The 16,223-nt window shown below is 35.1% G+C and overlaps 1 protein-coding gene across 2 annotated transcripts; it reads right to left on the minus strand.

Annotated features, from left to right (window-relative positions):
- Window positions 1–1,956: 1,956 nt before the first annotated feature.
- On the minus strand, window positions 1,957–14,088 carry LOC123309421 (myogenesis-regulating glycosidase). Of its 2 annotated transcripts, none has more exons than XM_044892534.1 (12): window positions 13,953–14,088; window positions 13,568–13,687; window positions 11,630–12,093; window positions 9,500–9,587; window positions 7,440–7,594; window positions 7,222–7,381; window positions 4,880–5,067; window positions 4,311–4,420; window positions 4,140–4,259; window positions 3,938–4,079; window positions 2,932–3,094; window positions 1,957–2,247 (listed from the first exon to the last, which is right to left on the minus strand). In XM_044892534.1, exons 1-12 carry the CDS (start codon window positions 13,969–13,971, stop codon window positions 2,054–2,056), a joined length of 1,923 nt encoding a protein of 640 aa, XP_044748469.1. In that variant the 5' UTR covers window positions 13,972–14,088; the 3' UTR covers window positions 1,957–2,053. The 2 variants fall into 2 exon arrangements, with proteins under 2 accessions (XP_044748469.1, XP_044748468.1); XM_044892533.1 differs by having other exon boundaries at window positions 13,568–13,699; window positions 13,953–13,986.
- Window positions 14,089–16,223: the final 2,135 nt, after the last annotated feature.

Here is a 16,223-nt window from a genome sequence, read left to right on the forward strand (position 1 = left end):
TTTTAATACACATAGAGGGTCTTCAGAAATGTATTGAATTGAAAGGTATCTGAAATACAATTCGACGTCTATTCATAATTTATTAGAATGAACTGTTTCGGACTTTCTTGACCTTATCAGCGGGAGACAGCCATTGTTGATAAACGACACGAATTTGACAACAAGTGAAACTTCCAAATTCACCAAATCCAAATTTTACTCTGTTTTTTAATATTTTTTATATTTCTATACGATTTCTCAAGAGTTTCTTGTATTTTCTGGCCTTAATTTTTTTCTCCAAGTAGGTAAAATTTACATTCTCTGTGATTGAAGTGACTTATGATGAACTTCTACTATCAACACTTGAGAATTGCAACAAGAAAAAGCTCAGCAGTCAAATTGAATGGAGTATAGTTGTATCCACACAAACATTTGCAGTAGCATAGGTATGATGTATAACCTGGAAATGAATTGTTATTGTTAACCTACCCTAACCTAACCAATGAAAAACAACACCCATTGTCTCCACCGTCATTTTTTCTAATTTTGACATATAAAGTGACACTTTTTAAAACTCATTGACGTTATGAAACTTTTTACTTTTCCCAACCAGTTACGCAAAGTAAAATATTTCGCAACTGATGTAAAACGTTACTTGCTTTCATAGTAACCGAGTGAAACATTCAATATCCGTCAATGGACGATTTTGAAGGTATCTCCCAGAGAAGCTTTCGAAGACGTTTTTGGTATTTTAATTTGAATTCATAGCCACATAATATTCAAAATAAAGAAAAATATTGTGTGAAACACGTTGGAAAACACTATTTTTCGTATTTCACGTTCTTTTGCGCCACACGCTTCGCTCATTACGAAAAATTTTGCTTTTCCCTACCATAACTATTATGGTATCTCTCTAGGCAGAGAGTAGAAACCAGTCGGAGAGAGGTAACTGGAATGTTTCCGACCATAGAGTTGTGCTTTTCTAGTAATTTATTGAAGCATCAGAAAAAGTTGTCATTCAAATTCGTCCTCGACAGGTCATTGTCCGAGTAATGTCCCTGGTGGTGGCAGGTATCTATGAAGGAAGGGGTATTTCTTAGGCTAGCGTCCTCGAGATCTAGGTGGTTGAGCAAACTTCTCTTCAAGTAGAGACATGACCTTTTATCTGGCGAATGCAATATACATACTCGTACAGTGCCCAGATATGTCATTTTTCAGTCTTTCCACCAAAAGGAGTAGCAAATTGTTAGATATTTTCGAATTTTCTGAAGGCTGTGACTAGAGTCCCGACTCGGGATCTGTGTCCAGTCCCGACTGAAGAAATCAAATGACTCAACTACCAATCAAGTCTCTTGGTCTTACTCGGGAACGGGATCCTTGCCCAGTCCCGACATTGTGAAAGGGTTTTGAGGTTATGTTCGCGAATCGTATAATATTATCTATGAATAGTTGCGACAAAATTCAAGGAGTATTATTTATCAAAAAATATTGTTGGCCTTTTCTAAATCAAGATTGAAAAGACAGGAGAAAATAAAAATAACTGGAATGTCCCCGACCATAGAGTTGTGCTTTTCTAGTAATTTATTGAAGCATCAGAATAAGTTTTCATTCAAATTCGTCCCCGACAGGTCATTGTCCGAGTTATGTCCCTGGTGGTGGCAAGTATTTATGAAGGAAGGGGTATTTCTTAGGCTAGCTCCCTCGAGATCTAGGTGATTGAGCAAACTTCTCTTCAAGTAGAGACATGATCTTTTATCTGGTGAATGCAATATACATACTCTTACAGTGCCCAGATATGTCACCCATGTCCTAATTTCCTTTCAAGAAGTTTCGAAAGATTTCCATTTTCATAATATATCTATGCGTCTTGTTCCAAAAGCAGTTGATGTTTTGGTGAACCCTATTGATCCAAACCTCATAATACCTCTTATAAACGAACAAACATTTCCGAGTTTGGAAATAAAGTGGAAAAACGAATCAAAAGATGAAATCTTTATTTATATTGTGGTTTCGTTCACAATAAATATTAAACAATTGTATTCTAATCACAGATATGAGAGCAAAGCGAGTTCGATTATTGCTCATGGATGCGTATGAAGTATGGCAGTATATTGATTGGAGCAGCGTATCTCCTCAAAGTTCTTCTTCCTTCGTACAAGGTATAGTTATTTCCATCTCTCCATATACCCTTTGGAAGGTACACATCCCTAGATTTTGCACCCTTTTCCAGAACTGGTGCAATCAGTATCTTTTCACCAAGCAAGAATTCTGTAAAATCGAAATATATTTTTATAGTTTATTTGTTTTCTGTAAAAACATTTTTATTTCGAATAAGCATCCAGTGGTAATTGATATACCTATATCTTGGGGAAGAGATGCCACTATAAAAAAATGTTCAGGCTACAAAAGTTGCTCAAATGCTATCCTGATGAAAATAAGAAATGCACAAGTTCTACAAAATAATCGAAAAGATCACGCCTATAGCCAATAATAGATATAATAAACTGATTTAGTTCAGAGCATCTGAATCATCATCAAAAGCATCTGCTTTTCTTCTGTGGAGAGTACCCAATTTAGGGCCCTGACGATGGCAAATTGGCTAGTTCAATTCAGATCGTAACACTTGATGATATTTCTATCATCGGGTGGTATGCATCTGAATTACATCAGTTTGTTCTACAAAATGTTCATTCAACCTATTATAAGATTAGATGCCTATATAATATTGCAAATGAGCAAGGGCAAGTATATGTCCTCTCAGAATCGGAGCTTTCAAATTTTGAGTATCGTTATTATAAAAATTCTTCCACTTCCATACTTTTAAACTGAAGTTAAACGGTCGATTGAAAATGGAAACGATCACGTTCCAAATAAAAACTAAAAACTAATTGCGAATATTTTTCCGAACAACAAAACAGCTTAACTCATATGCTAGTAACAAATTTTACTTACCATCATCCACTTTGTGAGCAACAGGATCTGTTGGATCAATCCACCATATAGGAGGATTGACAGGTGCTCCTGTGCGTGTTGAATTGAGCATAGCTTCCAAAATGACGTCAGAGTACTTCTCATGCAAATTCGTGAAATTCCTCACAATTTCTGTCGTGTTGAACTGAAAATGTAAGATTTGTAAATCGAGACCTCATTTTCACTTCGTGAAATAGTAGTTGCATACAAGACAATTGAATTTTGGTAGCCAATGATGACTCTGTGTTCAGGTCTGATCTGTGTGAATTGTTTTAGTGAAAAAAATGTTTACACTGTAGCAACGATGTTGAAAAAACTGGAGGGTTACAGTAAAAAATAATTTTTTTAGCAACATTTCGGTATCCAATTTGATATTCAGTCTTCTTCTTCTTTTTAATCAACCCTTCGTTGTCCACTGCTGGACCACAGCCGTCTATAGAGCTTCCTGTAGAAGGCTGTTGCTGGACATAGGCCTCCCTCATGCATGAACCACCCACTACCACCTCAAGTTTGCAATACGGGCTATAGTATCTACGACCTTAGTTCTTCGTCGGATTTTTTCGTTTCTTATTCTGTCCCTGAGGCTGATGTTCAGCATTGTTCTTTCCACTGCTCGTTGCATTACCCTCAGTTGATTCTTGTGCGCCGACAAAGAGAAGATTTCATGTGAGATTTTAAATATCCACATTTTATAAATTCACTTCCCATTTTTTACTTGCGTGTTTGTCAACTTTATCAATTTTCGTGTACCCTTCCAGGAAAACCCCGATGATGGCCTTCTAAAAGGGGCCGAAAGCGCTTGGTTTTCGACTCAAAAATAAAAGAATTCCACACTAAAGTACCCCGTGTATTCATTGATATTCGCCTTTAAGTGTGCACAACCACCCTTGTAATGTAAGAAATGATTTTGGTTTGTCTCTCCCAAAACAAAATATATACGAAATAGACAAGCCTAATTGGTTTTGTAAATATATGAAGGAAGACTCACAGGTGCTTCATCTAGTTCCCATGGCAAGTAGCTGAATTGAAGGGACGGCATGAAGGCATTGGCTTGTGTCCACCTTACCAATAGTTCGGGTGTAGGGATTGTACCATTATAACCGTTTCCACCAACCAAGTCAGGCAAGACACTTAAATAAGAATTAATTAATTTAAATCCCTAGATTCATAAGCTTAGTTTCGGCTCTTACAAGGTGTAGCCAATCATATTGAACTGAAGAAGGGAATGAACCAAGGCTTTCAAACCATTATTGTTTCCCCACACTGAGTCTTTATCCAGCATCCTAACGAATACTTGCAGATCTTGAGTCCTGAAAAACATTCACTTAATGGTTAACGTCTTTGTGCCCTATTTTCCTCACCTGAATCCTGATCTAACTTCAACAAGGCCTCCAAGTTCCGAACAAGCGGTGACGTACAGCCTTGTGAAAGAATTTGGCTCATCCTCGTAACTTGTATCGAAAATTGGTTTCTAAAGGGGGAGTGAAACATTTAATGCACTTTAGGGAATAAGTCACATACATATGTACCAAAAGTTGGAGAAGATATTAATAATATCATGATATTATATGAGGCGAACTATCATTGCTTAGAAAAACCATCAAACGTATATAATTATTGAAGAAATGAGGCAGTAAATAATTCTAAAGAATGAAATCAGGGTTCATATAAAAAATAATTCATTCGGGTTATCAATGAATTTGTTGAGAAACCACTGACAGAAACAGAAGGTCATCCTGGAAGGTAACATCTTCAATTTTCTGATCACAGTTCAATCTAAAGATTAAATTTCTTGCGCCATCTTTATAAGGGACTTTATCTAAGCAGGGGTTGCTATTCCAATATTTCAAACAATCTTAGTTCGGTAAAAAAACATACAATACTCAAAGAACCTATGTGTGGGGCATTGAAGATGAATAAGTGATCTTACATTTGGAAGCCAATCGTTTTCACCTGCATCACATTTGAAACCATCTATTCCATGAACGTAATGGAGTTTCATCAGTCTAGACTTGAACCATTCTGAAGCCAAAGGATTTGTGAAGTCTATGACATAGGATGAGTTACCATTCCACCAAGAAGTAACAGCATTGCCGGTTGAACTGTTGACGAATAAACCTAAAAAAGAATGAAACTGAATGTTGAATCTTACCTCAAGTGTAATGCATAAACACAATGGGTTTTATCACAGTGATGTTATTCATGTTGAATCATTCTTTGTCGATTTTACTTATAAATATTGAGGAAATTTCAAAATTTCAAAATTGATAGTAATTGTAATTATTATGGGAATTTTTACAATTACACGTTATAATAAAAAAAATCTTATCGTTAATATAACTGTTCAAACCAGGCCTTAATGGGCCAGATTCATAATGTCTGATTTAATACAAATGTAACTGTTACCGGCAATGTGTATAATTCAGACATTCTATAAATGCCTAAGCAATGTATAGAATGCCTGGGTCTTCCAGACAATGTAAGAAATAATATACGAATGCGTTTGTCCATTTCATACTTTACCTATACTGTATTCACATTTATTTTAGCAGTCGGTTGGCCATGAATTAATTTTCTCAAGTTTTTGTAACTAGAATAGAGTAAGGTTGGCACTCATGAAATGTCGTTAATGTCACAACGCCGTTGCCACAACTAACATCAATTTTTATTACGAAAATACCGAAAGTGATTGAAAAAAGAGACAGGGTTTCAGGAAGTGCTATTTAGAATTCAGGTCCGCTCATTCAAATAGTTATACCCTGATATTCTAAAATCCACAATACGTCAGACGGTAGCGAACATATTCAATGTAAGAGAATTCATATAATATTTCATCTGAATCTAAACGATTCATATTTCAGATGAATATTTCCACAATCAGAAAGATTGTGAATGAAGAGGATGACAAAGAATTTTCTTCTATTGGCAGACCCAAAAAGTGATGGCATTTGAGAATTTTATGTTTGGTTGAATCGATGCGAAACGTTACTACAGGATTTTCGATGAATGTCATTTCCATTTTTCATTTGACTTGTCCTATCCTATACATTGTATATGTCTTAAGGTACCAATAAATACCTAATTATTATTATTATATCAATGTATTAAGATGAACAGCCACAAATACGAGCCAGTTGTCCTGTTAATTGTTTATTTATGTTCATCTTGACTTCTGTTGATGATTTTTGTTGAAGAATTTAACATTTTTGTAATTATCTGTTGATTTTTTCAAGATAAACCCATTCCCAACCACTGCATCATATGCATTTTATCTTCGGGTTAATATTTTTGATATCTACAACTGATGTAACGTATTCAAACTTTAGCCAAAGAAGATAAGGAACATTACCTCTCCTCAAGCTAGTGCATATTATGATATTATTATTATACTGATCTCTTGTATTTTCCACGCAAATAATTAGATTTGGTATGCCTTCAATCAGTTTGTATAAACTTCAATTACGTTCGTCGTATATTTTCCGAAGAGATTCGACATTGTGATAAAATACGTAATAACAGAAACTTTTACGTAGAAGGGGCAACATAGCGTTGATTTAAAACCCAAAAATGTTTTGACAAGCGTCATAACCCCACATTTCCGTACTATACAGAGTGAAATGTGTCAAATTTCCATGGCCAACCGACTGCTAAAATAAATGTGAATGAAGTATAGGCACTGTCGCACTGTATACAATTCCTAGGTATTATACAGAGTGTCTAATTTTAAAGTGGCCAAACTTCAAGGGGAGATCATACGAGTGATTTGCAACAAAAAATGTCATATATCATATGGTCGAAATGTCGACGGTTATTCTTCAATTTAACATTTCACGAAATATTTCAACTTTTTTCATAAACTCAATCATTTTTCAGTTTTCCTTGCAGCCTCATCAAATTTGACCACATATTCGGAAAGGGCAATAAATTTGCTACAAGATAAGAGAGTCTGTGTGCAGAAAAAATTCCTATTGCGGGCCTAGTAAGGAGATGAATATCACCAGTCTGAAGTGAACAAAATTAGTCCTATTTTTCCAATGGTTTTATCGATGAAAAATTAATAATTATGCACATGTTTTCTTTTCAGTAAAAAATACCTCAATTAATTCACTTTCGAAAGGCGACTTAATAGTTGCCTTTCTTCAACAGAAGGAAATAGGTTTTCCTGAACTATGTGCCTTCTACAAAATCAATTTTTGACTATCAAAATTTCTGAGCTTTCACTAACAATGAAGGCAAAAAATTTCACCTTAATTCCTAATTCACATTACTCACCGCCTGTAATTCCCTCTTGAACTGGACGTGCGCAATTCGTGTTGACGAATGGATGAGTCCAAAGTGTTGCCCTGAAACCATGATCATGGATCATTTTCACAGTTTCATTGATTTTACGGAATCTAGATTTTGTGTCGAATACTTGGTCCCCATAGCAAACCTGTAATGACAAATTATTACGTGAACGGTTGTTCTGTTATCAAGAATCATTAACGTACTTCCCACTTGTCGTCAATTTCAATTTGTCCTTTCGTGAAATTATGCCGATAAATATCTAAGAGGAAGGCCCGAACGCTGCTGTCATTAATTTCTGCCTTATATTTTCCCCAAGTGGTCCAAATAGGTTCTCTCACCATACGAGCGTCGGGAAGGCCTGCAACGACAAAATGAGGCAATAAGTATATAATATACACTATGATCATGTTTGGATAACACAGATCATGTATATTAGTCGGTTATACTATTTGATGAAGAATCTGTGGTCAAAATCAATAAGGTACCGATAGATTCGGGTGACTTGGGACAATTATCCCCCTTGCAGATTTCTTTGTTTCTTACCATTTATGAGTGAAGGGGCAAACTTATAAGATTGTGTAGCGTCTTTTCGGTTAGTTTAACAATTAATTCCTGTTGAGTTTGCCGTGACCAGAGCGTTTTAACTGACAGGAAAAATTAACAAATTCAGGAGAGTGAAAGCGCGTTTTTTATGGCCCTTATATTTTCTAGTGTCCTGTACATGTGTTTCACCTTGTGCATGTGTAATTTTTTTTCTGGATACGTGGGATATTGGGATATTAGAGATGCCATGAAACAAGGTTGTTTACAAATCTAACGGCAACACGTATCTTATTCATTTATTTTGTTGTTTCATAGGGTGACTTGGGACAATGCAGATACAAGCGGCGCATTAACAGCAGGAAATATGCCGATTTTTCGGAGGATATTATTATTTACGTTATTTCCACAAAGAAGTCACCAAAGAATTGAAGAAATCAAGGTTCCCCCGTTTTCTTCAGTTTTACTACATATGAGTTGCAATATATTAACTTTTGCGGTAATAGGGGTTTATTATTCAATTTCCTTACCGAATTTCAACTATATAATCACAAATTCTATATAATCTAACTATACACCGTCCCAAGTCACCTATTTCATTTGAAAGTTGACAAATCAATAGATTTTAACTTGTGTCCCAAGCCTCCCAAATCGGTGAGTGACTTGGGACAAGTATATTTAATTTTTTTTAAATTTATATCCGAATTCTGAAGCATGATATACATCCTAAGCAATAGTCTGAGTCTTAAAGCATATTCAAACCTCTTGTTCAGATAAAAAATAGGTCACCGTTTTGAACAACAATCGTCCCAACGCGGTAAAAAATTGATACACCATCAATTGACTTTTATTGCACCTTCAGAAATTTTCGCTTAAATTCCAGGAATCTCAATCAGAAATAAATGGTTATAACTCTGGAATATAATAAATATTTCTCGAAATTAAAATGGCAAAAAAAATTTAGGTAATAAAATTGAGTGTTTTTTTCAACCCCTTAACCGCAACGCCACCTAACTTCTGTTTTTCCAATGGAAACATGTACACATACCATTTATGAGCTCGTTGGAAAGTCGCTGAAAATGGAATCCCGCTATATTCTCTGTTTTTTTTTAATTTTCTGAAGAAACACCAAAGTATCTCGAAAAAAATTAATAGTTTCTCAACCGATAACTTGAAATTAAGACGATGGAACACGTTAAATGAGTTCTGATTGTGATATTTTTTCATTTATGCCCTCTGGGCAGAATTAAAAATCAATCAACGGGTTTAAGGGTTCTTATTTCGAGTTATCGTTTAGGAAATAATATACATACTCATTTTATTCCACACTTATGCCCAACCCTTTATTGTTTGAACAGTCTCTGCTAGGTGAAATTTCTTCTGATAAATAACGTACCACCTCACATGCTGAAGGAAATTTTTTTGTGGTCCTATTAAAATAGGTCACCGTTTTGAAAATATGACAAGTTGAATTCAACAATCGGCTCAAGTCACCCGAATCTACGGTACATCTGTTAAAACTTATGAAAAAAAAAAAAAGAGAGTAGAGCAAGAAGAAACATTTTTTTTAAAGGCCTAGAGACGTTGTAGGTTCGCTGTACTGAATGTATCCAATTAAGAGGAGAATATGTTGAGTAATGAAATATTTTGACATTGAAATTTTTTGTGGTTCTATTGTAGGCAAAGAATTCTTCGATACATCCTTGTAATTATTTTCACTTACGTTTTGGTTTTCCAATATAACGATTAACAGCAAATAAATGGGCATCTCTAGAGTTGTTTTTGGCAGCTATGTTGTAACTCAAGAAATTCTGGAAATAAAATCTTGGAGTTATAAAATGAATTGACTTAAGCAACTAAATTTCTGCATAAATTTCAATGGAACATTGTAGAATAAGCTACATTTTCACGACAATTTTTCAAACTTTTCTATGATGATGAAAAAAAAGATGATGTTCATGATATCATTTATCATATTGAATACAAATGATCACAATTTCAATTTCCATGAGTCACATGATAACACCAATATATTCATAGAAACATTTTCATATTTGTTTCGTTAGAGAGGGCATATACGTTACATTGATGGAAAGGTGTATCTAGTTGCAATGGGAAATAATTTCGAAGCCTCGAATGTAAAGATGTATGAGTTTAAGAGAATTTCGAGTTGAATAATAGAAAAAAATTTATAGAAGAAGAATAATAAGAGCGAAGACAAATTTCAATTTAGTTATTCAGGATGTAAAAATTAGTGAAGTATTCAAAATCGAACATATCATGTTAAGCACTACTAAGGTTATAATAAGAATATCACGTCACAAACTAAAAAAACTTCAACACTATTCCAGATTATTCCTTTGCAGGAAGCTGATAAAATAAAAAACAATATCAGATATACACTACGCATAAAAATTAACGCACATTATGGGAATCTCAAATTGATTCTACAACTGAAGGTGTTCTCAATGATAATTATTTTCATCAGAATTATGCATGCATATGATATCCACTTTCAACGGTTTTCTTCAATACAGATGTTTTTTTCCTAGCTGGAATAAAAAAAAAGATATTATCAGACTTTGAATGTATTGGCTCCATTCTAAAATCAGTTGTTCTCGATCAATTCTAGTGATCAATAGTTTTTCTTTCGTTTGATTTTCTACACTCGATCGCTATGCAACGGGAAAGGTTTTGAGTTTCCCATACAAGTGTGTCCAGAATGTTGCAGCGATTCAGGGAGGCAGGTATGAATGCCCGAAGACCAGGACAGGGTAGACCACGGGTAACAACAGCCATTCAAGAACGTTACTTGAGAGTTTCTTCGTTGAGACAACGGTTTGCAACCGCTCGCCTCCTTCAAATTCAGCTTGAGCAAACTCATGAGGTGCAAATTAGCACCCAGACAATAAGAAATCGCCTCAGAGAATATGATTTAAGGCCTCGTGTCGCGGCAAGAGGCCCAGCTCTTACCCCAGCCCATCGAAGGGCGCGTTTTGATTTTGCGATAGAGCATATCCATTGGGAAGAGGCCGATTGGGAAAGAGTTCTCTTTCCCAGATTCTGCCTCTACCATTGTGATCAACATTCCCTTGTATACAGACGTCCACATGAAAGATATGGTCAGTGCAATTTCCTGAATACTACTGGTTTCGGGGGAGGAACGATTATGGTATGGGGTAGAATATCTTTGACTGCTCGCACAGACCTAGTGGTCTTTGATAATGGAGCTATGAATGCTGATAAGTATATAAGGAACATTCTTGAAGAGCATGTAGTGCCATTTGCGCCATACATTGGTGAAAATTTCATTTTTATGGATGATAATGCCAGACCCCATCGTGCGCGCATCGTTCAGGAGTACCTTGAAGGGGTTGAAGTCTCTCGAATGGAATGGCCAGCAAGAAGTCCAGATCTCAATCCGATTGAGCAGATTTGGGACAACCTCAATAGAAGGCTGAGAAGTTCAGAAAATCATCCAGCTACTCTTAATGACTTAGGAATCCAACTCGGAGAAATCTGGGAAGGATTAGATCAAAACATTTTTAGATCACTCATTTTGAGTATGAACCGTCGTTGCCGAGCTGTAATTAAAGCAAGGGGTGGAAATACCAAGTATTAAATCACTTATCAGCATTACAGTATTTTGAAAACTGTTCATTTCTCTTCTTTCACATTAGATTCAGTGAAATCCTGAATTTCCTCCATCCGTCTTGTTTCGCTCAAAACCTTCCCGAGAGAACATAAGAAATAAGTTATAAAGTCAATGTAGAGTTAACTTTCATTAAAATTGAGATTTTCAGAATGTGCATTAATTTTTTTGCGCAGTGTAGTTCTCACTTAAAAAACTTACAGAAAATTTTTTGTACGGCGATTTCACTGCACTTTTGAAACAAACTTTATCTTTCTCCTCATTATTTTGGTCTACAAACAGAGGAACAGTGCTGTTGACCCATATAAAACCTCCCTTGGAGTTGAGCCAGTAGGGATCTACAACGGCTCCATTATCAAGTTTGGACGAAATGTATGGTCGATTATTGAATTTCAACTTTTCAATTGGCCAGGCCGTGTCTAATACTTCTGGTCCTCCGTACCATGAAACTTTCGTACTGTTCAAGTCGAAACAGTCAGTGAAAGTCGCATTCGAAATATTAGGATTTTGGAAACTGAACCATTCTATGTTGAAACTGTCGTAAAAAATTGTTATTGTTATAATAAAATCCCTGGAATCTGTGAAAGAGCAAGAGGTATCGTGGCAGCTTTTGGGTTTGAAGGTAATGTTCCTTCCAATGTGTCCAGATAGTTTCGTCTCATTACCTGAAATTTTTTTTCGTAGTCAATATTTTGATCCGAATGAAGTTATAGATTGTTATTCAGAGTGTGAACGAATAGTTGCGAAAAAATTGAAGGCGTAATTCCTTGTCAAAAAATAGGGTGTATTCTTCATATAATTTTTTTAACTAGCCCCTGCTCTAAAAGCTGACATTACAGGAGAACAAAAAAAAAATACTTTTGGTTGCCTTAACACTCCAATGGAATTTCAGCTCAATTTTATGGCTCTTAGTTTTGTGATTTAAAAAAAAATGATATTGCTTTTCAGGGGCATCGGAAGCTGTATATCCAACAAAAGTCTGTTTGAAATTTTTTTATGAAAGACTCACACTATTTTTGACAAGGAAACATCCCTTAAATTTTCTCGCAAATATTCATTCACTCCCCGTATATGCACCTCATTGTTCCGAGAGTAATAATAAATCGAAATAGCTCTTCCGATTTATTATATATGCACAAGAAAATGTATTCTGAACTTTTTCTAGCTTTGTGAAATGTTTCAAGAATTCGAAGGAAGAACTCACTGCGACATATATTGAGTGAGACTTTAACTCATACAAATATATTAACAGTAGATTCTTGTGGTCAAAAGAAACACTTTTTCCTTTTCCTTCAACATTTTTTCCGAATCGACACGGCTTAAAAGATACAGGCTGTTGAAAAAACCATAAGAAATATTATTTGTAGTTCTATCTCCCGAACTGTTTTTTCGAATGAAATTAATTTCGGAATATAGTTTTTCATTTATTTGATGAATCTTTTTCGAAAACAAGATCACTTACGTTTTCCAGTTTTCTTATTATGACCATTACGTAGCATAAAAATACCAAAAATTAAAAGAACTCTTGAACAATCTTGAAACTAATTTGGGCGCTATCTAATGACTATTTGAACGTTTTGTAGAATAAAAGTATTCTTATATGTATAATGCGACATTTTAAAGTAATTTGATGTTCAAATATTAAAAAGTATCTCTGAAATTTGAAAACTTGCGGGTACTTTGGCCGTACTTTTGGTACTTTTGTTTAAAAGATCCACCGATGAGTACTGTCACAGATTTAGCTAGTTATTCTGAAGGTAATTTTGTATTTTCAGGGAAGGCATGCACAGCTCACAATGAAAACTTAAAATGGCCATATCTTTTTTACAGGGCCGAATCAGAAAAAAATTGTAAGGAAAAAAAGTGTTTCTTTTGACCTCAATAATCTAGTGTTAACATATTTGTACCAGTATACCACAAGAAAAACCTGCTACTGACTGATTCCTGTACGCTTCACGTTTATAGGATAAAATCAAGTTTGGCAGTGATACAGAATGCTCAACAAATAATGAAAAAACTATTATAAAAAACAGGATGTACACCTATGATGAATTCTTTTATATACAAAAAGAAACAAAATATTCAATGAGTGGGCAACATGTATTATTAACTAAAATGGGATCATTTTGGCAAGCTCACCAACAATAAGTTCTAGAAGCATCCCATCGTTTGGAACGTATCTAGTTTGCAACTTCGATTTACCATCTCCAGAATAAATTATCTCACTCCTCACTGCTAGAATGAGGAATGAAGCCAATGCTGAAATAAAAACTAAAATAAGATTTTATCATGAACGAATTTTTCGGAAAATAATAATGGCAACAACGAAAATTTGATCGAAATGTCATGTCGGTAAAAATCTCATTAATTTATAATAAAACCATGATAGGAGCATAATTAATATTCGTCATTCAAAAAAATGTAGATGAAGCACATACAAAGGTAGTCTCAATAACTTGTGCAGCTGCGAACAAATTGAAAACTGAAAAAAATATTAAAATCTAGGAATCGAATAAACGCTCACCTAAGTAGTTCAAAAACATCCTAGCCTTTTTCCGATCTGTAATGACAATACTCACTTAAATAGGTATGTTCCGGGAGTTTCTCTAATCTTATCAATTCATACAAATGCACTATCAAGGAATGATCTATTTTTTGAGGGGGAGCAAAAACAAAAATATTCCTAAATCCAGTGATAGGTATGATAAAATACTATAATTCGTTGAATTTCTGAGAGAAGTCCTTGTCTTTATCACGTGAAAATAGTTCACATTTGAATGTTGAATTTTGACGTTTTTTACATGGATTGCCTATAGAAAAGAGAATTTCTTGTCTAACAACAAGTAAACATGCGATGTATGGTTGGAAGGATATACCTACCGTCGTTACTAATTAAAAAGTATGAATTATGACATGCTCGAGAATATTGGTGACTTATGTAATAAGCTTTGTTCGCGGTGCGATTCAAAAACTTCTGAATGAATGGGGTTTAAGAGTTTCCACCATTTCATGTTAACTAAAATAATCCGAGCATGTTGAACCTAAACCCGCTGAGTACCGTGAATTGATGGAGTGTAGAAAGAGGAGGAACATGACACTTGAAGGTTTGCAGAGTCTGCTTTAGAGATCGTATAGAATCTTGCAAAGCCCGACTAGTGGTACACAGCTGTTCGGAGAATTCTTCTGACAGGTTTTTCAAGAAGAGTCATGATAGACGTAAGTTGCAAGAACATTGATCTTGCAAGTACCATGGGACAATGAAAGCTCGTTCAAAGCTCGTCGATGTGGCAGAGGAACCGACAGCTATGGTAATATTGGGGTCGACTTGTAGACAAAGCCATGCGAGCGAAGTTTTGGATATGCAGAACCAAAAATATATGAGCAGTATTCTAAGATCGGTATTTTTGGCCTTGCGAAACCTTCCTATGTTGAAGGGTGAAAAATAGAAAAATTTTTGAAGGCTCTGATAAAAAGTCTCTGCGTTTTTCCATCAGCAATTGCCAAGTGGTTGTACCAGAGAAGTTCCCGTGGGATACTGACTCCAACAAGTCAAAAGTAGTCTCTGTTGTCCAGAGACTGGTACGTAGCTCCAGTATATTTCATCAATATTGGCAGCGACATTGTCAGATTTTTGTTGATTAAACAGCAAAGCTACGTCTTCGATCATTTGTAGCTCGGGAGGCTCCTGGAACCGCTCTTAAAACAGATTTCCATCAATGAATTATCTATCTTAGGTTTATATTTAAAACGAAAGTTGCCCTTCTGCCGATTAGTCTAAGATACGATATAAGAAATATATGCCCTCATCTTTTATTTGATGATTGCAAATGTTATTAGTTACACAATATGTACATTGATAGATCGCCAATGTGTTGCACAGCTAAATCAGGGGACAATAGTGTTAAAATATTAACATTCATCTATTTTTTTTGATCTACTATCCTCATTTGTTATTTATGAAAATCGAGCATAAGTCGACAGAATATCACAAGAGGAATCAGGAGAACATGGGTTGCCTAGTTTCCACTTGGTACTCCTATGAGGCTACAACAGGTAGACAACCGTGATTTATATACCCTAATCAGTTATTTAATTGGCATTTTTTTAATGAAAGGTTACTTTATCCCCTATCTCACAGTTTAAGGTTGCCTGGTCAAAAGTGGGGCACATCCATGGTTGCCTAGATTTAATATGCTAGCAAGGAGAGCGATAGAGAGTTCAGAAAGACGATTTTCTTGTTCTTTGGAGGATGCTTCATTTATTAAAATGCTGAAATTAAAACAGATTGAATACTAACAATAATTTCATTTACACATTTACATATTTATCAATACTATAATACTATGATACATATCTAAGCATGGAATTTTATTCTCATTCTGACTAATCCGAAGTATCTACCTCGAAATCAATATCTTACTCGTTTCCATTAGTTTTGAAGGTGTCGGGTATATCCTGGACTTGTAAGAGGGTTGCATCCTCTACGAACAATGTTGGCTTCAAATAGCCAACCAAAAACCAACCTCATTCTTCTGGGTTGAGTTTGAAGCAACACTGATCATGTTGCATGATGCCACATTGCGTTATTAACAAAAATTGTAAGCAAAGTTTTTTGTTTCAGTGAAATCCAGTATGGTGGGATTTAACTTCCTATGAAAACTTATGTGCTTAGGCTTTTTTTGTTTTAAATTCCATATATATTGTATGATTTTCCTATTTCGAAAAGATGGTTATAGCGATATATAATGACTGGTTGACACGACGGAAGAAGATAGATGAAAATGAAAATACTTAA

The sequence above is a fragment of the Coccinella septempunctata genome, chromosome 3 (genome assembly GCF_907165205.1).
Source record: "Coccinella septempunctata chromosome 3, icCocSept1.1, whole genome shotgun sequence".
In the NCBI taxonomy this organism is placed as follows: domain Eukaryota; kingdom Metazoa; phylum Arthropoda; class Insecta; order Coleoptera; family Coccinellidae; genus Coccinella; species Coccinella septempunctata.

What these genes read in the sequence shown, in the direction of transcription:
- LOC123309421 (XM_044892533.1), bottom strand. An exon ending in GCTTCTAGAACTTATTGTTG is followed by an intron (nt 12,094 to 13,567) that starts GTGAGCTTGCCA and finishes AAAAAATTTCAG; the next exon opens with GTAATGAGACGAAACTATCT. An exon ending in AAAACGATTGGCTTCCAAAT is followed by an intron (nt 4,421 to 4,879) that starts GTAAGATCACTT and finishes CTCCCCCTTTAG; the next exon opens with AAACCAATTTTCGATACAAG.